This window comes from Polychytrium aggregatum (genome assembly GCF_025602895.1).
Source record: "Polychytrium aggregatum strain JEL109 chromosome Unknown BJ171scaffold_21, whole genome shotgun sequence".
In the NCBI taxonomy this organism is placed as follows: domain Eukaryota; kingdom Fungi; phylum Chytridiomycota; class Chytridiomycetes; order Polychytriales; genus Polychytrium; species Polychytrium aggregatum.
In genome coordinates this window covers 272,308-298,417 of record NW_026516223.1, presented here as the reverse complement: position 1 = coordinate 298,417, position 26,110 = coordinate 272,308, and the positions used below count along the sequence as shown (strand labels likewise).

Genomic DNA, 26,110 nt, shown 5'->3' with positions numbered 1-26,110 from the left:
AGATGGATTTCCGTCGGCTGCAACAGCAACGTGTCGCTGTCTGCGAGATGAGTGCGGGGGAGTGTATGTTCCATTGATTTGTCGAGCGCCGATACAGCGCATTGAACTGACAATGGGACACATCATCTCGTGTGCAAGGGGGGAGGTACTCTGTGCAGCCAGCGTATCATATTTCAAAGTAGCAGGCCAAAGCCCAAAGCAGGATACAGGGGAGGAATGATCGATGTCGATGAGACCGCCGACCGCAGACAGGCCCACGCGGTTGTCAGTAGCCAGGGTAATGCAGCAGCGGCCACAGCTCCGAGATAGATGCAGGCAGATTGGCAAAGGACGCCGGATCCGATGTCTGGGTGGCCCGTTGGGCTACGCAAAGGTTTCGACTACAATTGTGCTGGAATGGTCAGACATCACGCGGCGGTGGCTCGCCGGGAGTGCCTTGGGTCTCGATCAGACAACAGCGGGAGGTTGCGACTTGATGGTCCGGCCGACTGAATCTATGACAGCGGCTGGGGACGCGGAGACGGCGTACGGGGAACCGAGATGTCGACGGGTTGATCGCCTTGGGGGCGTGAGAGCTGGGCAAAGATCTCGTCGAGATCGACATCCTTGCCTTCGTGAGCGTCCTCTCGCTTGAGGGTGTTCTTTGCCGACTGGCGCTTTCCGCGCGGCCGAGCCGGCACCGGGGCATCGCTCGAAGGGGCACTGGCCTCAGAGCTGACGAGATCCTGGTCCTTTTGGCTCGGGTCTTGTGTCTTTTGGACTTTGCCCCGCCAGTTCTGTCTCTGGTTCTGGAACCACACCTGCACCGCCTTGGGCTCCATATCGAGCTTGGCCGCCAGTGCCTCACGAGTAGCCGCGCTTGGATAGAAGGCCCTCTCGAAGACCATGTTGAGGACGTCCAGCTGAAACTTGTTGAGCCGGTGACGCTTGGGTTTGCTATCGTGATGGTGCGAGTGGAACACAATGTTCTGGAGGGCACGGGAAGCAGGCCCCCGCTGCGACGTCGGGTTGGCGTTCTTGTCTGGAGAGAATTTCGGCGAGATGGACTCGTTGACAAACTTGAAGGACTCTCGCTGGAAGGGCTCGCGCATCGGCCGTGGCAGCGGCAGGGGCATGCCGAGGCCTTCGTGCCGGATAGATGGGCTTACCAACGATCCAGGGTCGGCACTCGTGGGCTGAGGCGAGACGGAAAGGGCGGCAGGAGCTTGATGGGTATGGTGCGTTTCGTGGTGAGGGCGGCTCGGCGGCTCGCTCGCTTGGGACGAGACCTGGCGCACATGGCCGGGGGAGACAGGCGTAAGCATCAGCATCGGATTCTGTTGCCGCTTCCGGGTAGGCGTGTGGAAAGGGTCGGGAACTTGGCTCTGGTTATGGTTTGGGCTGGAGCGAAGGTGATGGTTCGGCGAGATGGCTTGGCTTGCTGACCGTCTGGGCGACACATCGCCCGACGAGCGAGGTGTCAGCGGCCGCTGAGCGCATTGCGGGGGCGGGAGAGTGGCTATTTGAATGAGTGCGGTTGCTGCGATGGCCTCGGAGGCCGAGTGTTTTGTATTTGGCGCATCCGTAGCGTTCATGACCGGCTTGACAAGGGTGTGGGTCTCTGGAAAGTTGCGGATGGTCGGGGTCGATGAGAGTCAGCAGCCGCGGGTACAAGTCGAGATGCGCAAAATGACATCAGATAAGGAGCAGCAATCTGGAAATGTGTTGGTTCGGCGACGACGAATGCTTCAGAGCACAGAGCATTATCGAGCCGTTGCCGAGCGCAATTCCAAGACATCGAGAGATGGGGACGGTGCCGCAGCGGCGAATTGCGGAGGAAACCAAACTCGTTGGGCAAGCCCTCCCGACCACCAGCCGCCAGGACCTGTGGCATTGATTCCATTCCAGCTGTTGTCGCCGGCTCCCACGGTCTGCACAGACGGCATCGGGTGCGAATCCCTGCCGCTCTCCTCCCGCCTCGCATTCGTGCCTGCTGGACTACACATTACCATGGCCGAGGTCAGTCTTTTGTTTCTTTGGGATCCTCGACAGGTCGGATGCCGGTGCAGCCAGAGGCGGCGATGAATGCGAAGCCCAGCTCCGTTCGTCGTGGTCTGATATGATGGTGTGCTTCAGGACGGGGCTGCTGTGACGCATATTGGAATGCCTTTTGGAATCCTGCTCGTCTCGAGAGCGACACAGCGTGTCATAGAACGGATTCACAGACCGCTCGTGCCGATGATGCCGAGCCGAGGAGCCGTCCAGGAAGGGATTTGTGTTGTCCATCGCTGGGAAGGGGCAAAGAAGTCGCAGGACCTTGCCTCAGAGAATCTGGGGAGGCAGGGAGCAACGCAGACACAGACCCAAGGTGGGCGAGGAGCGGCACGACAGGATTGGGGTTAGCCTCGGACCACTGTTTTGCTGCATGTACGTTGGGGGAAATGCGTCTGCGACTGCTATCTTGGACGAACGGAATAGCGGATGGGTGATTTGGGTTCGGGCTTTCGCAAAGCGGCTGCTGAGTGGGGCCACACCCCGCCAGCGACACCAAGCCCGCACCAGAACCCAGTGCAAGCAGGTGTGTGATGCTTACCGAGCCTGCGTCGATGCAGCCAACAGAGCGGTTTCGCTGCCTCGCTTGCCTGCCCGGTGTTGATAAGTTTTGCGCTGAGCAGATGGAAAGCGGTGCTTGGAAATCAATCGGCAGCGCGGCGAATCGATTTGGGAGCGTGCGTCTCGTGATTTTTTTTTTTTGGGCGAATGCCAGCCTGGGAGTGGCCAATCGCCGGCCCAGTCCGGTGCGACGGATGCATCGCTGGGATTCGATTGATTCTTGACTGTCGATGCCATCGGTTGATGTGGCAAGCCTGGCTCTCGAAGACGGGCCGCCGCAAGGGCAGAGGAGGTTGGCCAGGCTCAGTGCTGCTGCCGCAGACTCGCAGGTCGCTGAGGGACACTCGGGGGCACACACCATCTCGCTTCGTTCCGAACAAGCTGTACAGTATATGTATGTGTCTATCAGATACATGCAGGCGGACCACGGAGACGCAGCGACAAAATTGGCATAACGACAGACGGCTCGTTTTGTGGATGGTGCCTCGATGATCGAATGTGCCGCCTGGCCCTCGGACGACAATGGCCGGTGCGTTGCAGCGGCATGTGGGCCAAGCGGCGACATCAAGGGATCCATCGCTGAGATGGTGGGCGGTAGGGACGACAAGAATGATGGTGGGAATATAGACAGAGTACTGTCTCGGAGCCAAAAAAAAAAGGAAATACAAAGCAGTCCAATCCGGTCCAGTCCAGTCCAGTCTACAACCCCGCGAGCAAGGGTTCGCTGTTGGTCCCGATACTCGAAGCTACGCACGGGCTGTTGGTGAACACGGCTGTATCGTTTGGTTTGGCTACCAGCCTATTGGGATGTTGATGGCGATTGCATCGGCGATTGTGCCGTATCGGTTGCGCTGGGTCAGGTACAGCGTTATCCAGACCAGGAGAATGACCAGCCAGACGATCGAGCCCGCGAGCGACATCCATACATCTGACAGCAGACAGCAGGGAGGAGAATGGTGGGGGTTGGTCGGTCAGCGCCGGAGCATGCATCTCGATCCACTCTGGGTGGGAGAGAGGGCAAGGACAAGACGGTCGACAATGGAGGGAATTGCGTCGCAGGCAAGCAGCCAGGCAAGCAGCCTGACCAGGCAAGAAATCAGGCAACGAGCGACACAGCCAGGACGAGGCGTCTGGATAGAGTGAAATGCCGCCCTTCTGCGACGAATGCCGGGTCTGCCAGAGGACACCGATTCGCCGACGATGAGTATGGGTGGTCGCTGCTCAGTCCCGTTCCTTCGACTTACATCGGACGATTTGCCGATCGAGCGAGGGCCGCTTTCGGATGATGGGAAAGATGTACAGGAAGTTGATCAGCCAGAGCCACGGCAGAAAGGCCAGGCCGACAAAGAAATAGGTCCGGGCGATCTTGAGGATCTCGGGATCCTTCATTTTGTCGATTTTGACCATGGCCGCTTGAACGGAACTGGGCTGGATTGCGGGATTGGCAGTGGATTGGGCTGGATTGGTGGTGGGCGTGAGGGGCGACGAGACAGCAGGAGCGGCTGGAAAGAGCGGGCAAAGGAGAGCAGGCCGGGCAGCCAGAGTGCGGCAGCAGACGAGGGCCAGAGTGTGGGTGTGCGGTGGCCGGCCACAGACAGCCAGAGCGCGGCTGGCCACTGCGCATTGGGCTTGGACGACTGTGCGCGGCGACAGGCGCCACCGGACTCGGTCGCAAGGCCGGCTGTGTCCTTTGGGCCAAAGTACATCCGGCCAGTTCATTACTGCCAAATGAGCCGCCCCACTCTGGAAATCGAACGCTCCAGCACCTTGCTGCCGAGTGCGGCACGCAGTGACTGTTGCGGACGTGGTATGAGCGTTGTGGGTATGTTTGCTGACGAGAGCAGCGCTGCAAAGCGACGCCAAACAACGAAGCGATAATGGCCAAGCTCCAACAACAACGACAACAACAACTCCAACAACAACAACAACTCCAACAACAACATCAACAACGACAACAACATCAACAACGACAACAACATCAACATCATCATCAACAACGATAGAGTTCGCACGCACCCCCGGTGTGCCTGCCGGGCAATCTGCGGCCCGGCAGGGCGACGGCCATGCCATCCCATGCGCTCTGCATCGTGGTTGTTCTTGCGTTGTTGCTCTCGCCTGTCCCAGCCAGCCCGTCTCCCTGTCCCTGTCCCATCGCCGTCCCATCGCCGTCCCATCGCCATCGCCCACTAACCACCGCAACCGGGGCAAGTGCGGCCACAGCACCGGTCTTGTGAGCAGATGTTGCAATCGCCCGGCGCAAATGGCCCCCCGCCAGGCGCACAAAAGCCCCTTTCGTGCCGGCCACAAGACCACTTTCCTCTCCACCAACAAGGCCGATGGTCTCTCCACCCACCGCCTGGCCCTTCAGCGCCGTTGCTCTCCTGCTGCCATCAAATTTGTAACCACTTGGATCGGCTCGGACAGCCGCCTCGCTCCAACTGCGACCGCCCCCCCGAGTCTTCTTTGCCTGCTCGATCTCGACCCCCGACCTTCCTCGCGCCCGCATCCCGACGCAGGCCGTCCTGCTCCTCGTCCCGTCGCTGTTGTGTAAACATTGTGCCTGTGCCGGGGCCCTCGATCGCCAGCACCAGCATCAGCTCCAGCCACAGCCCAGTGCTCCTTGCACACCAATCATAACCTTGTCGGGCGTCGCTGCTCCTCGCCTCCCCGAAACGTCCTTGCCTTTCCTTCTGCCAGCTACAGCCCAGCTCCAGCTCCAGCTCCAGCACCGACATCGCCCTCAAGCATCGCCTTTGGCATTATCCGCTCGCCGGAGGTCGCTCCGCTGCCTCGGCCCTGATTCCTTGCCCTCTCCTTTTGCCCATTCAGGACTTTCCCTCGACGGCTCCATCAAGGTCGCCTGCACAGGCTCCTGATTCCGATCCCGTCCCCGAACCCGCACTCCCGAGCCGAAATAGCACCGGTCGGCTGCTCGCTCCCGGCCTGTTCGGCACCGCCCTGTCCGCTCTCGACGCTGTTCTGCTGTTCTTTCGGCATCCGCAACGCTAGTTCACTGGCTGCTCCTATCCGGCTGCTTCTCTCCAGCCTCTGACCAACTCGGCCGTCGTTCCCGCCACCTGCTCCAGCGACCTGGTCCTGCATCGACCACCCGTCTCCACAATCTGGACAGACAGCGAAACCAACTGCCGATCTCGCGAGTAATCCCGAGTGTCCCTCGCCTCCCCAGCTTCGGCTCTTGTGCCTTCAGTCCCCGGCCCTCCCCCTCTCCTCCCCGACGCCAGCGGCGATCCTCATCATGGGCTCCCGCGCACGACTGCCGTCCTTTGCCGACCTCGACTCGAGCATCTCCTTTCACCGTCGCCAGCGACTGCACAGCGCATCGGCTTCTGAATCCTCGTCGCCCTACCACTATCCCCTTGTCAGCTCAGCGCCACGGCTATCGAGTGCACCTCGCTCCTATGATCGCTCCTACGACATTGCCTCGAGGCGTCCGCTCGTCATGACCGCCCCGCTGTATCCGCATTCAGCCTCGGATCGATCCTCGCAATCGCTGGGTGGCCGGCTCTCGACCCCGGGCACCAGCGAAGGCCGATACAACCCATCACCACCCGGCTCGATCCGAAACTTTGAATACGCCTCTGGGGCTTCTCACCAACCGCTTGCACCATCTATGCCGGTTGAACCTCCCCGTGCTCCTGCATCCTCGTTGTCGGCCTACGGCGAGGCAGCTACGCCGTCCAAAAAGTCTCATCCCTCAGATCCAGCATCGTACCCGCCGTCGCTGTCGGCGCCATCGCCTGCTCCGCAACCGCAACCACAATCCTATCCAACGCCTTCGCCTGTATCGCAACCAGGCCGCCCGGGCTACCACATCTCGTCCCAGTCCAACCCACGCACCGAGGCTGGCCCTGCGTCTGCTTGGTCTCACGGCGACCTACTGCCCTCGGGCCGACCGCTCTCGGACCCGGGGGTTGGGCCATCGTCGCTGAGCCAAGCCATGTCGATCCGCCAACAGCCCGAACTGCTGCCGCATCAGGCTTACTCCTTGGATCGCTCTGTGTCCAGCCACAGCCGCCAACCGAATATACATTCCGCAGACCCAAAAGACTTGTCTTGGACTGATGCTCGGTATGTTGTCACTGAACCCGTGCCGCAAGAGTATGCAGCAGCGTTGTGCAGCATGCGTGGGCTGTGCAGATCCTTCCCGCGGATGCGCACGCCGAGCTGATTAGGACGAGCGGATTCGGCCGAGTACTGCATGTCTGAGCGCTCTCGACGGTCTTGCACCAATGCAGTCTTGCTCGTGTATGGGCCGCATATAAGCTAATTTCCCTTTTCTTGTTACCCCTGTTCACCAAACTCGCCGCTGGTGCATCGATTCGCACGGCAATCTGGACCTGACCGACAGGCTCCATCCAAATCGACATCAGGCGGACGACCATCGGCCAATGATGGGCCAGCCCGCTCACCACTCCGGCGCTCCCGATCAACCCATGGCTCACCACCATCCGATTCACCATCCGGTTCACCATCCGCTTCCGCACCACCTTGCACCGCAGCACCACCCACATCATCACCCACAGCAGCCGCAGCAACTGCAGCAACCGCAGCCATCCTATCCTCCTCCGCAGCAACATTCTCTGGTGCATCACCGAGCGGCGCTGCACTATCCACAGCACAACCCCCAGTTGAGCTCAGCCGCACCATCCCATCCAGACGTCTACCCCGGTGGCTACGATGCCCACTTGGCATATCCACCGCTGGTGGCCGACGAACCGAGCCAGCACGCTGCTGACTATCCCAGCCTGGACAATCGCAAGAAGCGGCGTCGTGTCAATCCCGAGCAACTCGCTATTCTGAGTGCCACCTTCGAGCGGACACACTTCCCATCCACCAACGAGCGGCTCGAGCTTGCTCGGCGATGCGACATGACCCCACGGGCTGTCCAGATTTGGTTCCAGAACCGGCGCCAGGGATGGAAGGCCCGCAACCGCAATGCCGCACAGGAGAATGCGTCCAAACCCACCGACAGCAAGGATCCGGCGGCCAGTACTACGATCTATCCGGAAACATCGTCGCCTCATTCGACAGACTGCATCAATTCGAACGCCTCGGACTCACCACAGCCGGTGCCGTAGAAGTGCACCTAGTGCAACCTGTGCCGATGAGACTGACGAGCGACACACACTGGTGTGCCTCGACCAAGCTTGCCTCGGCGTGGCCGACGATGGCTTCACACCAAGAGTTACCCTCCTCCCTCAGCTACTCACAGTGACTCCTGCACACGTATCCCGCCCACAGCTGTGATTTAGCCCAGCATGGCGTCTCTGCTCTCTGATTCTTTGCTCCTTGCTATTCCCCGCAGCCCCCGTCTGCTCAGCTCAGCTCAGCTCTGGCTTAGCTCTGCTGCTTGCGTGCTGCATTATTCGTCCTGCCGCGATTCCCGAGTCCCCGTCTCGTGCGATGTCCAAGTTTTCCTGCCCAGCTTCATCGCCTCCCCCCCTCTCGCACAACTTTTACTTCTTTTTTCTTTTTTTTTTCTTTTTTGTCTGTTTGACTGATTGCGGACCGCCGACCCTGCTCGGAAAGGACCGACTATTTATCCGCGCTCTATGACCGATCCTGCCCAATGGCCCCTGGCTCGGCTTCGATCGACCGGAATGACCTTACTTTATAGTTCCCGCTCAAGAAAAGAAACATTTGCTACTAATGAACAGATTACTAATATATCGTCTATGAATAGAGTACTTTGAAAGCAAAGACCGAAAGGTGGAAAAGAAAAGGAAAGAGAAAAGACAATAACCCAGAACAAAAAATGAAGGATGGATCCAAGTTTTACGGTCCGAGCTGGTTCGGCACGACTGTTTCCGAATCGAGGCGTCGGACTGCTGGACATGAGCACGGTTTCCTGGGATTGCCGTGGTGCCGGCGGATATATTACGGCAACCAGAGCAAGTACATGCAGATCGCAGATGTGAGCGAGGCTGGGTGATCCGGAGGTCCAGGAGAGGACGAGGCGCCGCCGGCTTGGTTTCTGTTACTGGCGATCTCGCCTGGATCAGCGCCGTCGTCGTCGTCGTCGTTGTCGATAAAGTCGTGGACCAGCAGCGGATGGACCAGCCGGACCATCCGAAACCCAATCTCCAGAATGGACTTGACAAAGAGCTGGTGGACCAGGTCCGATCGCAGCTCCTGCGCGACTATGGCGATTGTTCTCGAGCGGTCGGTGGGCGGAAAGCTCGAGTCTGGAGCCGGGGCAGATGTCGACGCCGGGTTGAGGTTCGCCTTCGAGTCCGGGCTGCGACGACCAAGAGTGTCCCGGATCCGGTCCGATAGCATGCAGGCCTGATGCAGCGTGAACACCAACTTGGGGACAACGAATTCGTTGTAGACGCAGTCGGTCGCAATGATGTAGTCGAGACCAAAGATACTCTCGGATTCGGTGTGTCGGGGCGGGTTCAGGGCCGAAATCGATCTGAATCCATCGGGCTCGCCCCAAGCCCACTCCACAATCTCGAGACGGCTGCTCTCCGCGGACACGATGGAGGGATGGTTCATGGCGACGTTCTTTTGGAGGAGGCGGAGCAGATGGGACTGGTCGGTCAGGGTCAGATGCCCGATGGGCTGGTGCAGTAGGAAGGATCCGAGCAGCCCGGCCCCGGAGCCGAGTTCGAGGATCCTGGCAGGCGAGGCCGCATTGCGGGAACGAGTGCGTAAACGAATAAACGCATGAATGACGAGATGGATGGTGGAAAGAGCATAGAACGAGACAAAGTGAGCGATGGATGCCAATGCGAAGTGTGCAATCGCACGTTGATCCAGTCGATGCTCTGGCAGCGAGGGTGGTCAGGACGAATCGATCGTCGATTGCAGCCGGGGATACGATCGAGCTAAAGTACCCAAGCAATAGTACCCAAGCCCGCAACCCTTACCTCGCGCCCGACAGCGAGATGGCGGGGACTTGCTTGCTCTGAAGCAGCTCAACCAGCACCACCGAGGCATCCCACACCACCGACCCAGTCACGCCCTTGGTCGAGAGCAGCGACAGGTCCTGACGGACCGAGATCGAGCCGAGATCAAAGACCGAGCTGCGCTGGTCGACGTGCGCATTGTGGGACCAGCTGTTCATGTGCGTGTAGAGACAAAATATTTCTTCGTCTGGATCGGTGACGGCGACCATCTGGGCCGTGCACGGCCGCTGGTGTGCTGTGGCAGCCAGCGACGACGACAGCGATGCAGACAGGGGCGGAGACGATGGGTGGGCCAGAGCGTTGCGGGCGGCTCTGTCGTCGTGAGAGGTGTCTGATGGCCCATCTCGCTTGCGATGCGAGCCCGTCTTTTTCTTCCCTGTCATGGTACGGTTGCTGCGATGAAGTGGTGGGGTCTCATGGGCGAGGGAGTGTGGTGGCAAGCAGAGGAACAAGTCGCCGTGAGAACCGGTGGCTTGCTTGTGCTTTCTTCGTTTCGCTTTCTTCGTTTCGCCTTCCTCTTTCCCCTTGCCTCTGTTCTCTTGCCTCTGTTCTCTTGCCACCTGCCTTTTCGGGCTTCCGCCCCTTTGGCTTTGTCGCCCTGACTCACCCAAAAGCGCTGCTGTCTCCTGTCGCCAGGCTTTTGCGTGCATCTCTCTGGTCGCCCAGTCCAGCTCAGCTCAGCCCGGCCCAGCCCAGCCCCTGCTCGCCTTCTGCAGTCCAATCTCGTACCCTCGCTCACCATGTCTGACCTTATCAGGATCGCTGGAGTCGTCGCTGTTGCTACCGCCGTCTGCATCGGCGTACAGGCCCGAACTGAGGTGACCTTCACCGTCGCTGGTGTTGCCCTCGGTCTCGGCGTCCTGATCTCGATGCTCAAGGACATTGGCGGTAAGGATCGTTCGACGGTATCGCCTGTGGCGACTGCAATTCGAGTCCGCTGTCGCTCGTGTCGATCGCACGATACCGCAGTGGCCGGTCTCGCCCTCGGGAGCTGTGTATGGTTGGATCTTGCCCTGCCCGCCTCGACCATCGAATCGGATACGGGTCTCCCAGTGCATTGATCCGAATCCCATGCCAAACTCGTCCCTCCTCCCTCATGCCCGATTGCCTCGACCTGGTCGCTGCTTTCACCAGATGTCCCTGTTAAGAAGGCGCTGACCTCTATCAAGGAATTCAAGAAGTTCCCCTTGATCGAGCGGCTCGATGTCTCGCCCAACACCGCCATGTAAGGAGCAGCATTTGCGATTGACGGCGCTGCCCATGCGGCGGTCGCTTGATCGCCACCCAAAGGAGGTTGCGCCGTGTCCTGTCGATGCTCTGGTCATGGTAGCATCTCTAGCCATCTCGGCCAACTCGCTAATATCAGTGATCCTGCTTTCGGCATCCCTCCTCTGGAATGAATCTGGTGCGCTCCCAGCTACCGCTTCAAACTGCCCACCCCTACCCACTGCCTGGGTCTGCCCATTGGCCAGGTATGCCGGGTACCAACCCGTTCGCTCTCGGTCTGCAGAGAATTGTTAATCATCAAATCGCAGCCGTGCAAGTGCTGATTCGATTGTCCACCGTCGTCCCGCAGCACATCTCCATCCGTGCCGATATCGATGGCAAGACGGTCACCCGCAGCTACACCCCCATTTCTTCTGACAGCGATCTCGGCCACTTTGACCTGCTCATCAAGGTATGTGCCTCCCTCTGTGTCCGCCGTCACGATTGACGTCACTGCTTGGGCAAATGTCAGAGGCAATACTCGTCCGCATTGGACTCTCCCTATCTCAAAGCCGAGCTGAGAGCCACCCCGCTCGCGATCTTGGCCACATTGACGACCACTCACACGAGCCTCGCACGCCCTCCTATCTCCAGACCTACCCCAACGGCAATATCTCCAAGTACGTCTCCGAGCTCGAGATTGGCGACTCGATCGAGGTTGCTGGCCCCAAGGGTTTCTTCAACTACACCCCCAACATGGTCAAGTCCTTTGGCATGGTAAGCTTCCACCATGGATTGGCGTCATTGTCCTGTTTGTCGCTGCATTGATCAATAACTAACACAACCCTTCTTCGGGGCTGCTTTGTCGCTCCCCGCCTTGCCTCCGTCCAGATCGCTGGTGGAACCGGTTAGTTGAGCAGATCTTGCCCCGTCCTTGAGCGGCTCCATTTTGTCCGGGATCGGCACATCCTCGAACGCTGGCTTATCGTTTTCGTCTCTATCAAGGCATCACTCCCATGTACCAGATCATCAAGGCCATCTTCGCCAACCCCAAGGACAAGACCGACGTCTATCTGATCTACGCCAACGTCAGCGTCGAGGACATCCTTCTCAAGCAGGAGCTTGATGAGCTGGCCGAGAAGCACGCAAACTTCCATCTCCACTATGTCCTCAACAACGTGAGTGGTGTACTGTTGACGACTCACACCCTGTCAATGTCTGCAGCGCTGCGTGCCCAGCGGGCGTACTGATGGGGGTATGTATTTCTGCTCTCGCTTCGATTCCAGCCTCCTGCCAACTGGACTGGCTCGACTGGATTCGTGACCAAGGATATCATCGCCAAGCACTGCCCCAAGTACGCCGACGACGTGAAGGTTCTCCTCTGCGGCCCTCCTCCCATGGTAAGAATCACTGGATCGGCTTTGGCTCTGCGCTTGCACGGCTGGCCGGTGTTGTCCATCGCGGCACACGTTGGCGATGCGTGCTGGCAAAGACCTGCTGGTCATGATACCATGTTCGCTCCTTTTGTTTTCAGATCAAGGCTCTGCAGACTGCCACCGAGGAGTTGGGCTTCCCCGCCGTGAGTAAACTTGCTATGCAGACCGATGGATGTCGAGAGCCCTCGCCGATGCAGCTGGGGAGCAATGCCGGCAGCTCTATGATGCCCGCGCCGACCGCTTATCTATATGACGTCTTGTCCGTCCCGTCAATGACAGGCCAACGCCATCTCCAAGACCCCGGATGCCGTCTTCAAGTTCTAAGGCCCCGTCGTGAATTGTGCCTCATTGTGCATTCGCACTCACTACCTCCCCTCGCTCCCTTGGGAGCCAATTGTTCACTCGATATTTGTCGAGTCGCGCGGTAATGCCAATACAGTCATTCCAAAGATTAAAATCCCGGGACGGCGACTCTTTTCTCTAGCATCAGAGGCCCCCCGGTGGGCAGGCCGTGCGATGGTTTCCAGCGCTTGGAAGGTTGTGTCATCCTCCAGTCGACGACACAGCCGCTCCCACGACGGATCCGAGCATCCGTTCTCTCACAAACCATGCATTGCACCCATCAGTCGTGCCCCACAAACACAGCCAGGCTTCCAGGCGTCTCTTATGTATTGACAGGAGAGTTCACAGGGAGTGCGGATGAAATAACTTAAGCCTCCCATCCAGAGTTGGCGGGAGCAGAGGCACCCCACTCAGCGGGCTCATCGGCAGCCCACTCACCCTCAACGGCGCCGTAGGCGGGCTCGGTGGCGGTGGCCTCGAGCTCAGGGGCAGCCTCAGTAGCCTCCTTGAGCTCCTTGGCAGCCTCGGCCTCCTTCTCGGCCTCATCAGCCTCGCGGAAGAAGAACATATCGACCATGACAGACCAGGCCGAGTCGCGGGGGAGGGCACCGCGGATGCGGAGGACCTCACGGGCGAGGAGCCAGTAGGCAAGACCGATGGCGTGCTTGCCCTTGTTGTTGGTGGGGATGGCAACGTCGACGTGCTTGAGGGGAGAGTCAGAGTCGCAGAGGGCAATGACGGGGATGTTGACGTAGGAGGCTTCCTTGACGGCTTGCTGATCGGTGCGGGGGTCGGTGACGATGATCAGGCGAGGCTCACGGAAGGAGCGGGTGATGTAGTTGGTGAAGGTACCGGGGGTGAAGCGGCCGGCGATGGCCTGGGCACCAGTGTACTGGGCGAACTTCAGAGCGGCACGCTGACCGTAGGGACGAGCAGAGATGACACAAACATCGGCGGGGTTCTCGATGGCGGCGATGATGCGGGCGGCGAAGACAATCTTCTCCCAGGTCTTGCCGATGTTGAGGATGTGGATGCCATCATCACGGCGCTTGAAGACGTAGGGGAGCATGCGCTTCTCGACGTTCTGCGAGTGGGACGATGCGAGTCAGCCACAACAGCTGGCAGGGTTCCTCTGACTGTAGCCAATCGCAGCACAACTGCAGCACAACACTACACACCTTGGTGCCCAGGTGGGACTGTCACGAGCATCGATTCGATTCGATCGGGGTGGGATGTGGTGTCCAAGGGTTAGTTGCGATCGTGTTGGCTCTGACGGAGCTGAGTCGTTCTGACGGGATCTATTCATAGCCACGGCCAGGTCGGTGGGGACTGCGTACCTGAGCGGCAAGGAGCGAGGTGATGTCCTCCTCGGTGGGGGCGAGAGCAGCGGGAACCTTGGACATTTTTATGGAGTGTGTCTCAGACGAATGACCTGTCGGAAGTAAAGGTGACAAACTGGAGTGCCGCCATAATCGAGACCCATGTCAGTGGATCGGGCCAGTGATCGCCATCCGGTCGCCGCCAAGCCCAAGCCCAAGCCCAAGCCCAAGCTCCGATCCGATCGAAGCCGACATCGTGTCCAGCATCCGTCCGTTTCATCCGTTTCATCCGTTTCATCCGTGAACCAGGTCGGATTGCGGCATTGTCGAAACGATCGTGAATGCGGAGCTGCCATTGAAGTGTGCCTCTGGACTGCCGAAGTCGCGAGGTTCGATCGTCAGATGCTCGTACAAAGCAGACGAGATGCATGGAGCTTCCTGGTCGCTGTCTTGGTCGCGGTCTTGGGGGTGCATCGGGCTGGCTCTGTTGAAATCCTCCTGGAATCGCCGTGGTTGGCTCCGCGACACCGTCGATAACAGCTGCCAAGATTATGGAGCTGCGTCGCATGGATGGATAGTCGCATGGATGGACGGACGGACGGACGGATGGACGGATGGATGGATGGATGGATGGATGGACGCATCGGCCGACGCCCCCCTCGATCGCCCAGGCCCTGCCAGTCATGTCGATATTTACTCTGCGGTGTCCAAATTGACAAGAGGAAGGCCAAAGAAGCGCCCAGCCCGCCAGACCCAAATCGACCAGCAAACGCGGGCTGCTAGGGCTAGGGCTGGCCCCGATCGCGTAGGGCTGCGGCGCCCTTGTGTCTGTGAGGCACCGTGAATCAGGAAACCGGGCGGGCTGCCTCTGAAAAATCAAAACCCCCCCACTCGGCAGCCAGCACTCAATCCGCAACTGCATCAAGCACACGCAGACATGGATGCCTCGAAAGCAGACTCTCGGCTGCCAGAGTACTTCCCGCTCAAGCTGAAAAAGTGCACCGAAGTGTCGGAGCAGTTCTTCAGCTGCTACGAAAAGGTGCGGATCTATCTGCGGCAGATGCATCGCCGATCCGATTCGATTGCACACCGCCGATCCGAGTGCGCATGGTCTGATCTCCATACGCCGCAGGCATGCTCACCCGCCGCACCGTCTCCATGCCAACCCGCAGGAGTCCTTCCCGAATGGCGTATGTGTCGCTGTGGATTTGCATTGGCGGCTGTTGATCACATCTTGAGCGCAGCGCCGATTCACGATTGCACTTGAGCCAGGCCATCCACGATCTGCAGGCCGCACATACCCTGACAGCTTGCTCTGCATTTGGCCAACGCTCCTCGCTGTCTCTCCATCCGACAGGATCCTTCTGTGGCCAAGGCGGCGCTGCTCACCTGCCACGAGCAGCTTATTGCCTACAAAGCGTGCATGGACAAGTTCGTCGGACCCAAAGCCCAGTTCAAGCGCTGAGGGCCTGCATACTACCGATAGCCGAATATACGAGGGTTGAAAGCACATCACGCCTCAAGACGTCGCTTGGGGCTCGAGGCTTAGCGTAAAGCTGGCCCCACTTGCTCGGCCAGAGCCGGGTCGCCCAGCCAGTGTGTGATTTGAGATTTGAGCCAGAGCCCTTGACAGCATCGACGCAGCTATTACACCGACATTCGACTCGCAGGACCGGGGTCACAGGCTTGGTCTGGGTATCCTTCGTTGTATTTGGGCTGCTGTAGTCCAAGCGCCAATGCAACACCGGCCACCATCGTGATGCATTTGCTATGATGGCTGGCCGTCGCCAATGTCGATTGTGGTGTTCTGGTTGTCAGGATGCACGGGCGTGCGCTGGGATGGTGTGCATGTCCAATGGATGATACGATCCGTGGTGAGTCGCAATCATCCATCTCCTCGTGTGCGAGTGCCGCTTGGGTCTTCTGCAGTTCGCCGCCCGTGGCGAATGGAGAATGCGTCCGGGAACGACCGCAGATAATCGGCACCATGTCATCGGTTGGTGGTAGGCAGCTCCTCACCTTCTTTCGGTACATGTAGCTAAACGGCCTGCACCTCTCGCGGGCTTCCCTGGAGGGCTCGTTTGGAGCTTCTTGAAGCCACCGAGCGTACTCGAGCGTTGTCATGCCCTTGTAGTCTGCAGAGCGACAGAGTCGGATCATTATGTTCCGGCTCGCCCATCTCATCTGTCGAGTGCGGATTTGTTCCCAGGAACACATACACAAGACACAGTGCAGTCCAAGAAGATTGAGCCCATATCCACCAACAAGGAATCCAACGAGGGCAACGACTCCGTTGAATGTCTGGACTGCTATCTCGGAGGTTGTTTGAAGGACGGTTTCTGTCCGGGCATGAGAGCGATTTGCAGGGCGTCAACTTCCCGGATCGCTGCGAGTGCACTGGATCAAGCGATGCCCTTACCTTCTGCACGTCGATAGTCAGGGTCGCTGTACCAGGAAGCGATGGATATGATCGCAACGATAAAGTTGGATACAAATAGAAGGGATATGGTCGCCAGCGACGCGATGTAGAGCCTGCGAACGAGTCACTCGGCATTAATGCATCATCTCGTTCGGTGGACAAAGGGGCCAGACTTCCCACGCACACCTGGAGCCTGCTGTGTTCGATCCGAGTCGAGGCTGGTAAGGGCGTACCTGTAATTTTTCTTCCCGACGCAGTTGTTGACATAGAAGCAATGGTGGTCCATCCGCAGCACGCATTTATCGCAGTACCGGCAATGTAGCGATGATTCGTTCCTGGAAAGTCGCTTCGGGGTCAAGCCGCCGCTGGATCGAGCACGAAAGCGGGCGACGCGTGGATGACTTGTGAACTTACACTGAGCACTGGCACCGTTGGCAATATTTGAGTTGGGCCGCCTCATCTTCTGGTATATCGCCCAGGGTTCGTGGATCAGCCGGATTGCTGAGCATCAGTCTTGCTCCAAGAATCGTCCCTACGACGCCGACAAGCGATATCCAGTACAGCCAGCGCGCGATCCAGAGTCAAGGAAAAAACAATCATCTTTGCACCGAATACACAGCACTCAAAAACAGAGTCACTGCTGATGAGCGGGGCATCGACAGGGACCCGTCGATTGACGATGCTTCACATCTGTTTGCTGCGTCTCGTACAGCAGCACCACGGACCCTAGATGTGCGCCGTGTGCCCAACCGTGCTACTTCGGTATATGACGCAATCTGTCCGGTCTCCAGGATTCCCACCGGGCCTGTTCTCCAAAGGATATGGCCAAGAAGGCAGCTTGGGCGTATGGCTCGCTCAGGAGCCGAGAGTACACTGCGTAGTCGCACACAATGCAGCCGAGCGAGACGGCGCAGAGCACCAGCTGTCGGGGATGAAGCGGGCACGTGCAGCCATGCACTCTGGGTGGCATCGGGTGGGTCGGATAGGATTGTTGGGCGAGATCAGAGCACCCCCCCCCTGATAGCGCTGTCCTCCTCGCTGGCATCGACGCAGCCCACAGGCCCCGGCATCTGGTCATGGCGGCGCGTGGATCTCCGCTTTCGTGGCCAGCCTGGCTGTGGCTCGCGGCTGTGTCGCGAAATTAAGGCCAAATGAAATTCATCTATCCAGGGCCTGGTTCGATCCACCCGCTCGTCGCCGCCGCCAATTTTCGCCCCAGACAGATTTCGTCGGCCACCCGTGCTGTCTCCAGAGCAAGACCCGCCTGTCGCCTCAAACACAGCTCCACCAAAATGATCTCCGTCCGCAAGACTGCCCTGTCGGCCGGCGCGGCTGCCAAGCGCATCAACCTGAGATTCATCTCCTCGGTTCCGGAGGTCCCCGCCCAGTCCTCCAACCGAACCACCACCTGGAGCAAGACCCAGCAGCCCAAGAAGGTTGCTGCTGTCGGCCCTCGGTACGTCTGAGGCAGGATATCACCGGCGGAATAGGTGGCATATCGCCGCGGCTGCTGGTGCCCGGCGAGCATCGAAAGCATTGAGCATATATCGAAAAATAGTCGATGGCCAATATCACCATGCGGCCACAGACCAAAGCGCACTATCGGGCTCGTTGGCCGATTTGATACCTCGAAGCTGACCATCCCATCACTTTCGCCGTGGATGCCTGCTGGCGATACCATGCTGATTCTCCTTGGGAAATTTCGGCGACGCCCGTGCGAACTCAACTCTCATGCACGCACTGTGCAAATCGGTGAATCGGCAACCAGATTCGAGCAGACCCACTGGGACTACCAGGTATGTTGGCCGACGAGTAATGCAGCTCGCCCTGATTATATTTTTTGAGCAGCCTGCGTCGATCCAGAGTGCTGGTCTCGTTCAAAATGGTGTGGCCTGGACTCGCGTCTTGTGCATGGGGTGAAGCGCTCTCGATTCAAGAGCTCTGCCAAGCCCATGAGAATGCGCATCTAATGGTCGTTCCTGCTCCAGCCCAACCCCCCATCAGCCATGGAACTCATTCACGAAGAGCCCATCCGATTTGTTGAGGGCCGTGTCACTCACTGCGATGGAGGTCAGTCAAATGCAGCTGCCCGTCCCTTGTCTATAGCCGGGCGGCTCGGACGCAACATCAGGTGTTCTAACCCGCCTCGCTTACTCACGGCGATCAAGACGGAGGCGCCCTGGGACATCCCCGCGTCTACATCAACCTGGTTCGTAACTTCGCCGACAGCTTGCATGGTCGGAGTATCTCGCATGTCCTATCCGTGTCCGCGCATATGTGTTTCTGGTTCCCCTCTGACCTCGTCATTCGACCTCTGCGCTGCAGGATAAGGGTGTTCCCGTTGGCTGTGGTAAGAGACGTTCCAATACGACGACCTCAATTTAGGTCCAGAGGCCTTGGGCCATCACCCCTTTGCGCCCTCAGGCCGACGAACGGGCGCTCACCCTCGGGCCCACGGATGCAATTGGCCACTGCTGGCCGTGTCGCTGTCGATGCTGCTTCTTACATTTCTGTTTTTCTTCGCATTCAGGATACTGCGGTATCAAGTACCAGCAAAAGCCTCATCACCACTGAGTTACCCCCAGATCGATACAAGCCGACAAGCGTGGATCTAGATGTGGCATTGGCGGCATTGCATCCAAACATGGGCTCGACATGAATAAATAAGCATCGCTGGATTCAGCCCAGCTCCTCGAACGCAAGCTGCTGGTGATTCTGGCTCACTTTGCTTTGGGCTGACTTGTCTCGGAAGTGCGATGCGGGATCCGATTCACTCTGCCACAATTCGGGACTGCCTCCGTCGATCGATCACTGGCTAGGATACAAGTATCAGACCGACGCTATATTTCAGATGGCCGCCGCAACTCGCGCACAGGCTGGCTGTACTTGTTCCATGCTGGAGAGGCAGTCGATGGCTGCGTAACTCCGCAGCACGACAGCAGCTCGGGCTTGGAGCGGAGCATGAATGCCACCAGCGCCTGCTCTGTGATTGAAGCCAGTACCATTTTGAGTCTCGCTCGAAGTTTTTGGCTCTTCAAAATGACCCTCGAGTCGACCTGGATCATGGAATGCTCGTCAGGATACAAGAGCCATGCGCACGGACTGAAGCCCGAGTCGACCAATCTTACCTTGGCAAGGATCTTCAGGGCACTCCTTTCATACCCGCCTCTGCTCAGCGCCATGGCCTCCATCAAGTCCAGCTCGGTTTCGCGCCGTTTGTCGACGAGAGCGGCAATGTGTGGCATCGCCAGGGTTTGTTTGCGGCGTATCTCACTGACAATCCGCCGGGCTTGGCCAAAGTCGCCGATTTCCATGTGGTATTGCCAAGTCATATCCTGCGGAACGAAGCAACTCAGAGTCAGGCTGCGCTGAGTCGATGCCGCCTTGTGGTAACAGGGCCAAGTTACCTTGACAAACCGCCAGGACACGTTGGCATCATGGCCTTGAGTCAGATGTTCGTCCAAGAAGGCTGCCAGCTTGAGCGCCGGGGCCATGCCGAACTGTAGCGCCCCCTTTTGCAAGCAGGCCTGGGCAATGTCGAGCTCGAGCCGATGCGTTGCGTCGCTCTCCGGGCCAAAGCGGCTGCTGGTCAGCGCCAGCGCCGTCTGGAAATGCGTCTCTGCCGCCGCTCGGCCCTCGACATCGGTCCTATCGAGGTAGATCTGGCGGCGCAAACGGTTCGGACGGCACAGACGACTCAGGCCCTGACCAGCATTCCGACAGCAGCACACTACCACAGGTGGCTCGCAAGCTTGTATTTACCACGCCGAGCATCTTGTGGATGCGTATTTCCTCCCGGATGTTTCCATCTCGACTTTCTTTCTCGAGAACCTGGCGTTGGGGAGTAATCGAGTCAGGGAATGCATAAACCGGTCTGCCCCCACACGGTTTCGCCGCCGAGACAAGGACTACCTTGGTATACCAGCGTATGGACTCCCACGGATCGCCCGAGGATGTGCAGAACGATCGGGCATAGAGCTCCCATGACCTTGGACTTGGATAAAGCTGCTCTGCTCGATCCAGACATTTGCGGGCTGCCTCGATACTGTGATGGGAAACCAGCCGGCAGCCGATTGGATCAGAAGCGATTCGTCACTGGACGACAGGCGACCCAAGATCTCGCCGGCACTGCCGCGATGGACTCACTTGCGCTTCGAGAGTTCCAGCTCGGCCTCTATCCGCAGTAGTGTTGCAGTCAGGGACACAGAGGGACAACTTCCCGATGACGTGCCGTCCTGCCATCCGTGGGCATATCTGAATCGGATCTGTCGCCAGGTCCCCTTGATCTGAGACAGGTGGCTGGCGGCTTGCTCGACAAGCCCCTGGTCCAAATAGAGCTGGGCAAGCGCAAGACCCTCCTTGGTTGTCTGGGTAGCATCGATTCCATAGAGTAGCTTGCAAAGCGCACAGCACTTGACCTGGTTATGAATCATACGGGCCTTGATGGGCCCCACCGCCCGCTCGTATGCTGCAGGATAGGCGAGCTCCAGGACCCGGCTCGACAGCGTCTGGGTCTGGGTATCGAGGAGCTCGCTGTCATCCTGCAGCTGCTCCTTGATGCTCGAGATCTGGGCAAAGATATCTTGCTCGACGCGGTCCATGCTTCTCGCATCCGAACGCATATCCGAGCTGTGACAAGGAAGGGTAAGAATGTTGGGCAACGACCGAAACAAGTCCAATCTGCAAACCACAAGCTGAAGCCATCTCACGGAGAGCCGAGTTTGCAGTCGCCGCCGCCAGGGTGCCGCTAATACCCTACCCTTCTTCATCTGACGCAGCTGTCGGAGCACCATTGATTTGCGCCACGATGGGCTTGTTTGGGACGATGGAGGTTTGCAGTGTGCTGGTTGATGGTGCGATTCCATCCTCCGAGTCATCCAAGCGATCCTCGCAGGACACCGCCGATGGCTCTGGACAACCTTGCTCGGTCCATTTCCAAGTGCCGACGGCGAGCTCCGCTCGACTTGGAGGAGCACTAGCGCTGGTCTTGATGCATATGTCTTCGCCGCTGCCATCGGAATGCTCTGGTGGCTTTTGGTCTGGCGATTGTTCGGTCGTGGGAACGGATGGCTCGTGGCGCTCGCTCCCGACTCTCGAGAGTTGACTTTGTCGCAGCACAATATCGCCCGAATACTCCGAGAGGCGGTCGGGCACGTAGGATATATCTCCGTTGTCGGTTGGCTCTGGGTCTTCATCATGGCAAGCCATCGCTACAGCGGTGTTGAGTTGGGCACGAGTCAACACGTAATCTCCAGCACCATCCCAGCCAGCCGGAACCGCTGGCGTAGCGGTGGCCGGGGGCTGCCCATCTCCGGCATCGACATCGACTCCAAGACCATGGAGTATTGTCATGTGGGTACTCTCGATGACAGATGTTTGCAGGTTGGCCTCGCATGGCGCTCCGGATTCAATGCCGAGGCCTTGCAGAATTGTCAGCTGCTCGTGGGTGGGCTGGAGCAGCTCGGATGGCTGGCGGGTGTGGCCGCCACCAACTTCATCCTCGGTATCGCTCATCGGGACCGGCGGTGGCGAGCCATGCGCTATCGGTGTGAGATGGGACATTTGGCCCGAGGCCGAAGCCATGATTTGGTCGATCTCGGCAAACAGGTCATCGGTAAACATGGCGGCGAGGGGATGGGTGCAATCTGCGCGATAGGTATGCCGTCAGGTCCCGGCCGATCGTTCAAGCTGCCGCCCAACGCCCCAAGACGAGATGGGAGCAGATTGCCGGTCTTGTTCCTGTGTGAGAGACGGTGGCTTGATTGATTGCTGGCCGAGGATGCCATCTTGCTCTGATTGCGTGCTGCTCTCATCCAGAGTATGCGTTCCTGCTTTCGACCCAGGCCGCCGGCGTTTGCAACGACTCGGTGCTGTTTGTCATGTCCGTGCCCTCCGGATCCTGAGCGGCGATCGGCAGGCTCGCTATGGCCATGCTCCAGCCGGATCTGCAGTCGACGGCTGGTGGTCTGCATTGTCCGTGGGCACATTGACGCGGCGAGTCGAGCCGCCGGCTGCGCAGGGTCCCTTCTGTTGTTCCCCCCACAATCCGGTGTCGAGCACAAGCCGTCGCAAACCAATCCGGCCGCGAGTTTGGTCTCGGCTCTCATCTGCCATCGACCGCTGCCGACCAGCGACGTCCCGCATTCCGCCATCCAAGCGCAATTCGGTCTCGAGCATCTGCCCCGTATCGACCTCCAAAGCCTCGCTTTCCCCTCTGTCGAACCCCGTAGTCAAGGCCACCGAAGCACTGCCAACCCATGGTCCGGGAGGAGCGACCATCTCACATCCGTCCCCCGATCGACAACCAGCCCTCTGAATCCACCTTTGCGTCGTCGCACACCCTCAACCAAGAAGAGCACGATGACGTCTTAGGCTGCAAACGAGGTACCGTACCGTCGCGGGTTGGTGTGCACGGACGTCGGTCCTCCGCTTCCGCTCGCTTCTCCACGGTCGCTGTTCAATCCCCGTGCATCGGCCATCGTCGCCAACGGTACTCGCCGAGCGCTGATACAACGTCTGACCGGACCTCAATCGTCTACACCAGCCGAATTGTCTCCGACTCGGAAAGAGTCGACTCGATCCGTCGCCGACGACGGCGTCGCCCACATCTTCATCACCGATGAAGGCGAGACAATCCCAGCCGAAGCGGCCCTGCGCAAGGGACGAGACCGACAGTCGTCTTTCTTTTCGGAGCCGCTGGAGGAGTCGGCCGCAGATCTCATGCACCTCTCTGAAGATAGCCTGGGCTTGTCGGTCGAATCGGAGAGCGGGTACAGCGAAAGCCGGACGTCGTTCTTTGAGGATCTGGAGAGGCAAAACGAGCTGGAGCGTGAGCGGCTGCTCGAAGCAGAGCGATCCCGAGATTCGAGCGACAGCCAGCCCATTGCTTTCCACGCCGAGAGCATCTTCGACCCCGAAAACTTCTCTGGTACGCACTGCTGCGGTGTGGAGCCCGTCGGCGTCGAGAAGCAGCCATCAGGAGCTCAATTCTGGTCCTCTGTTCTGCACACCCACATGCTCCACAAACAACAGCGGTCGTGGGATCCGTCATCAACCTGATCAACACGATCATGGGCACAGGCATGCTGAGGTGAGTCTGGTGATGCGGCGGGCCGGGGATCATGGCGTCGGTGATCCGTGCGCTTCCGCTGGCTGCTGCCTTGATCAACCACTCACTGGCCATTCGTTTGACATCGCGGCGCCATCCCAGTATGGCCTATGCCTTTGCCGCCGTCGGATTGCTCGGCGGAACTCTGCTGGTAGTGATATCGGCAGCGGCAACCTGGTTCTCTCTCCGTCTGCTCATCTCGTCAGCACGCCTTGCGCACGGACCGCATCCTCTCCAGGAGCCCAGCTACGGCTCCCTCGCCGCGCTCACCATCCGATCCAAGTTTGGTCGCATCGTCGTCGATCTGATTGTGGCTGTCAGCTGCATGGGCATGGCGAGTAGTTACATTGTTGCCATCGGCGATGTCATGCCTCGATTTATCGCCGATATCCTGGGGATTGACTCTGTCGACCCGAGCATGGGCATGCTGTCTCTGTCCATGGGCGAGCCCCATGCGTTCTGGATCCGGATTCTGCTGAGCCGTCAATTCTGGATGATTGGTAGGTGTCCGCATGCCGAACGAGCGTCTTCGTCAAAAGTATTGCTGCGTCGGCTGTGGCCAAACAGACTTGGGGGGGGGGATTCTGCCCAGACACCAAAGATTCTTCTGAGCCGGACAGCAATACCGACTGTGGCATCGAAGCTCACTCGTTCTTTTCCTTTCCTGTATTCAACTGCGGCCTGCCGATTCAACGACGTCGGCGATGTTGAAAATCATTCATAGCATTCCTGTTTGTCCTCGTTCCGCTCTCGATGCAATTCACAATCGACGATATCTCCTGGTTCTCGACAACTTGTCTGGGCTTTGCCCTGTACCTCGCCGCGGTGGTGCTATGGGCCTCGTTCACGATAGGAAGAAAGCCCGACGACGACACACCCACGTCCGACCATACAGCCCGCGAGCCCCTGCCGCTGTTTCTGTTTTCAGAACGGTGGCTCGAGGTTCTGCCCATCTTTGTTTTTGCCTTTACTTGCCAGCAAAACGTAAGTAGCCGTGGGCGGCGGCCGGCACAAACGAATCGTCCGCGTCTCTGGTGTTTTCTGCGACTCAGCAGAGGTGGGTCCTTGACAGCAGCATGCCCGTGTGTCTGCTAACGCCTTCCGGCGATGATCAGCTGTTTTCGATCTTTGGCGAGCTCAAAGAGTCCAAAGCAAAGTACATTGGTCGTGTTATCGACTCGGCCGTTATCGCCACAGCCGCAATTTATCTGATTGTCGGTCTGGCGGGGTACTATACCTTTGGCGCGGCTTGTGACGGCAACATCATCAACAAGTGAGTGTCGCAGTGTGCGCGAACATGTCTTGCTGCAATCTGACAAGTGGTCGCGCGGCAAGAGGCCGCTCCCTCTGATAGCCTTGGTGCAGTGATATTGTCCACTTATGCTCTGTCCATTGATCCGTGTTTGCGTCGCACACTATTTGGAATCCATGGCAGTTGTAAGTACGGTTCCAGCTGCCGCCGCGGTCGCCTAAAGTCACGGAGATTCCACGGATCGATCGGTCCGAGTCGGGTCTTGGGTCCTTCCATGTGCGAGGCGAGTGGGTAGACAGTCTATTCTGGCTGTATTCTCCATGGTGCTTACTCGCTTCTCTGACGCTGCTTTGCTTCTCATGCCTCCATTGGGCTCTGCAAATCGAACCACAACACTCGGTCGTCTGGAACCGGGACGGCAACCACTAAAAACTAACACATGCGATCCGGGCATCGGCTTCCCGATTGATCCTCGCACTGATTTGAATCATCTGGTGCCGAAATGGCGGCATCCTTTGATGCTCTGCATTCCATTTCAACTTCCTCCTGCCTCCGTCCAACCATCAAGTCCCGCCAAGCTGGCCGATGTCCGTGGCACGCTTGGCGTTTGCCGGATTGGCTGCCCTGTCATACCCGATTCAGGTGCATCCATGCCGTCTGTCGCTCCTGAACATCTACAAGATCGTGTGCCGCTACTACATCGGGCCGGGCGACTTTCTGCGACGCGAGCCCTCCATCTCGGAGGGATACACGCAGTCGCTCCTGATTGCGCCGCAGTTGGTGAGCTCGAGGACCAGCATCGACTCACCGGCACCATCCATGACCCCAGTCGCTGTGGCTCCACCCACCCTGGCCGCGGCTCTACTTGAAGTCGACCCGTACACGCGCACATATCTGACCGTGCGTTGGTACCTGCGCTACATGATCGGCCTGGGCCCCTGGAACCGCAGTGACGACCGGTCCGTGGTCCTGACGACGATCATTGTCTGCACGACCTACATCATGGTCATGTCGGTGATTTACCTGGACGAAGTCCTCGCCTTTGTTGGCGCCACGGGCGGAACGCTGGTCTGCTACATCATTCCCGCGCTATTCTATCACCGCATCATCTTCCAAAGCTCGCGCAACAAGATTGGCGCATGGAAGCATGTCGGTGCCCTCACCATGGCCACAACGGGGTGCGTCTGTGGCATCCTGGGCCTCCTCTACAGCTGGCTCTAGGCGACGTGAGTCCTCGGGCCTCGCCTTGCCCTGCGAGCGTTTCGACGATACAACCCCTTGCCGCCCGCCTTTGCTTTGCTACTGCTGCCCTGTTCTCATTTTGTGCCTTCAAGAAAAGAATGGACGACTGTGTGGATTTTGAATCAATCCAGTGTGCGTTGTGCGGCCGTTGCGTCGGGCATCAGCGGTGCTGCATATTCAAACCGGGTCGCGAGCAGCAGAATCAGACACGGGGTTTCACTATGGATGCTATGCAAGTACTGCGCTGCACTTTTTATATTGA

The 26,110-nt window shown here is 58.7% G+C and overlaps 12 protein-coding genes across 12 annotated transcripts; 6 read left to right on the top strand and 6 right to left on the bottom strand.

The window, feature by feature from the left end:
* Positions 1-149: 149 nt before the first annotated feature.
* Positions 150-1,970, bottom strand: BJ171DRAFT_507392 (uncharacterized protein). Its single transcript, XM_053111211.1, has one exon. The coding sequence runs from the start codon at positions 1,572-1,574 to the stop codon at positions 495-497; it is 1,080 nt and encodes a 359-aa protein (XP_052966095.1). The 5' UTR covers positions 1,575-1,970; the 3' UTR covers positions 150-494.
* A 994-nt stretch (positions 1,971-2,964) lies between these two features.
* On the bottom strand, positions 2,965-4,097 carry BJ171DRAFT_507389 (gamma-secretase aspartyl protease complex, presenilin enhancer-2 subunit). The gene is made up of 2 exons (XM_053111210.1): positions 3,837-4,097; positions 2,965-3,520 (listed from the first exon to the last, which is right to left on the bottom strand). The coding sequence occupies exons 1-2, from the start codon at positions 3,997-3,999 to the stop codon at positions 3,384-3,386; spliced, it is 300 nt and encodes a 99-aa protein (XP_052966094.1). The 5' UTR covers positions 4,000-4,097; the 3' UTR covers positions 2,965-3,383.
* A 1,561-nt stretch (positions 4,098-5,658) lies between these two features.
* BJ171DRAFT_127366 (uncharacterized protein) lies at positions 5,659-7,781 on the top strand. The gene is made up of 2 exons (XM_053105604.1): positions 5,659-6,681; positions 6,962-7,781. The coding sequence occupies exons 1-2, from the start codon at positions 5,849-5,851 to the stop codon at positions 7,689-7,691; spliced, it is 1,563 nt and encodes a 520-aa protein (XP_052966093.1). The 5' UTR covers positions 5,659-5,848; the 3' UTR covers positions 7,692-7,781.
* Positions 7,782-8,490: 709 nt separating this feature from the next.
* Positions 8,491-9,733, bottom strand: BJ171DRAFT_582389 (putative methyltransferase-domain-containing protein; the record flags this gene model as incomplete). Its single annotated transcript, XM_053114179.1, has 2 exons — positions 8,491-9,232; positions 9,486-9,733. 2 exons carry the CDS (start codon positions 9,731-9,733, stop codon positions 8,491-8,493), a joined length of 990 nt encoding a protein of 329 aa, XP_052966092.1.
* Positions 9,734-10,120: 387 nt separating this feature from the next.
* On the top strand, positions 10,121-12,616 carry BJ171DRAFT_507386 (NADH-cytochrome b5 reductase 1). The gene is made up of 10 exons (XM_053111209.1): positions 10,121-10,412; positions 10,659-10,749; positions 10,942-10,996; positions 11,101-11,202; positions 11,385-11,507; positions 11,622-11,637; positions 11,736-11,908; positions 12,017-12,130; positions 12,265-12,309; positions 12,446-12,616. Exons 1-10 carry the CDS (start codon positions 10,265-10,267, stop codon positions 12,488-12,490), a joined length of 912 nt encoding a protein of 303 aa, XP_052966091.1. The 5' UTR covers positions 10,121-10,264; the 3' UTR covers positions 12,491-12,616.
* A 259-nt stretch (positions 12,617-12,875) lies between these two features.
* BJ171DRAFT_582387 (ribosomal protein S2, flavodoxin-like domain-containing protein) lies at positions 12,876-13,911 on the bottom strand (the record flags this gene model as incomplete). The annotated part of the gene is made up of 3 exons (XM_053114178.1): positions 12,876-13,592; positions 13,687-13,704; positions 13,846-13,911. 3 exons carry the CDS (start codon positions 13,909-13,911, stop codon positions 12,876-12,878), a joined length of 801 nt encoding a protein of 266 aa, XP_052966090.1.
* Positions 13,912-14,764: 853 nt separating this feature from the next.
* BJ171DRAFT_582386 (uncharacterized protein) lies at positions 14,765-15,292 on the top strand (the record flags this gene model as incomplete). Its single annotated transcript, XM_053114177.1, has 3 exons — positions 14,765-14,866; positions 15,000-15,017; positions 15,185-15,292. The coding sequence occupies 3 exons, from the start codon at positions 14,765-14,767 to the stop codon at positions 15,290-15,292; spliced, it is 228 nt and encodes a 75-aa protein (XP_052966089.1).
* A 175-nt stretch (positions 15,293-15,467) lies between these two features.
* Positions 15,468-16,642, bottom strand: BJ171DRAFT_127337 (uncharacterized protein). The gene is made up of 5 exons (XM_053105603.1): positions 16,480-16,642; positions 16,247-16,359; positions 16,047-16,166; positions 15,847-15,962; positions 15,468-15,661 (listed from the first exon to the last, which is right to left on the bottom strand). Exons 1-5 carry the CDS (start codon positions 16,530-16,532, stop codon positions 15,596-15,598), a joined length of 468 nt encoding a protein of 155 aa, XP_052966088.1. The 5' UTR covers positions 16,533-16,642; the 3' UTR covers positions 15,468-15,595.
* An 852-nt stretch (positions 16,643-17,494) lies between these two features.
* On the top strand, positions 17,495-18,947 carry BJ171DRAFT_442844 (uncharacterized protein). The gene is made up of 6 exons (XM_053108104.1): positions 17,495-17,702; positions 18,015-18,042; positions 18,235-18,316; positions 18,415-18,455; positions 18,572-18,596; positions 18,777-18,947. The coding sequence occupies exons 1-6, from the start codon at positions 17,539-17,541 to the stop codon at positions 18,818-18,820; spliced, it is 384 nt and encodes a 127-aa protein (XP_052966087.1). The 5' UTR covers positions 17,495-17,538; the 3' UTR covers positions 18,821-18,947.
* A 129-nt stretch (positions 18,948-19,076) lies between these two features.
* Positions 19,077-20,829, bottom strand: BJ171DRAFT_507378 (uncharacterized protein). The gene is made up of 6 exons (XM_053111208.1): positions 20,393-20,829; positions 20,159-20,291; positions 20,009-20,077; positions 19,654-19,908; positions 19,375-19,581; positions 19,077-19,302 (listed from the first exon to the last, which is right to left on the bottom strand). Exons 1-6 carry the CDS (start codon positions 20,677-20,679, stop codon positions 19,087-19,089), a joined length of 1,167 nt encoding a protein of 388 aa, XP_052966086.1. The 5' UTR covers positions 20,680-20,829; the 3' UTR covers positions 19,077-19,086.
* Positions 20,830-21,027: 198 nt separating this feature from the next.
* BJ171DRAFT_507376 (uncharacterized protein) lies at positions 21,028-22,171 on the top strand (the record flags this gene model as incomplete). Its single annotated transcript, XM_053111207.1, has 1 exon — positions 21,028-22,171. A coding segment is annotated over exon 1 (743 nt), but the record flags the coding sequence as incomplete, so codon positions are not given.
* Positions 22,172-23,289: 1,118 nt separating this feature from the next.
* On the top strand, positions 23,290-25,827 carry BJ171DRAFT_424643 (transmembrane amino acid transporter protein-domain-containing protein; the record flags this gene model as incomplete). Its single annotated transcript, XM_053107681.1, has 6 exons — positions 23,290-23,336; positions 23,457-23,854; positions 24,079-24,338; positions 24,470-24,627; positions 25,185-25,265; positions 25,398-25,827. Coding segments are annotated over 6 exons (1,374 nt in total), but the record flags the coding sequence as incomplete, so codon positions are not given.
* Positions 25,828-26,110: the final 283 nt, after the last annotated feature.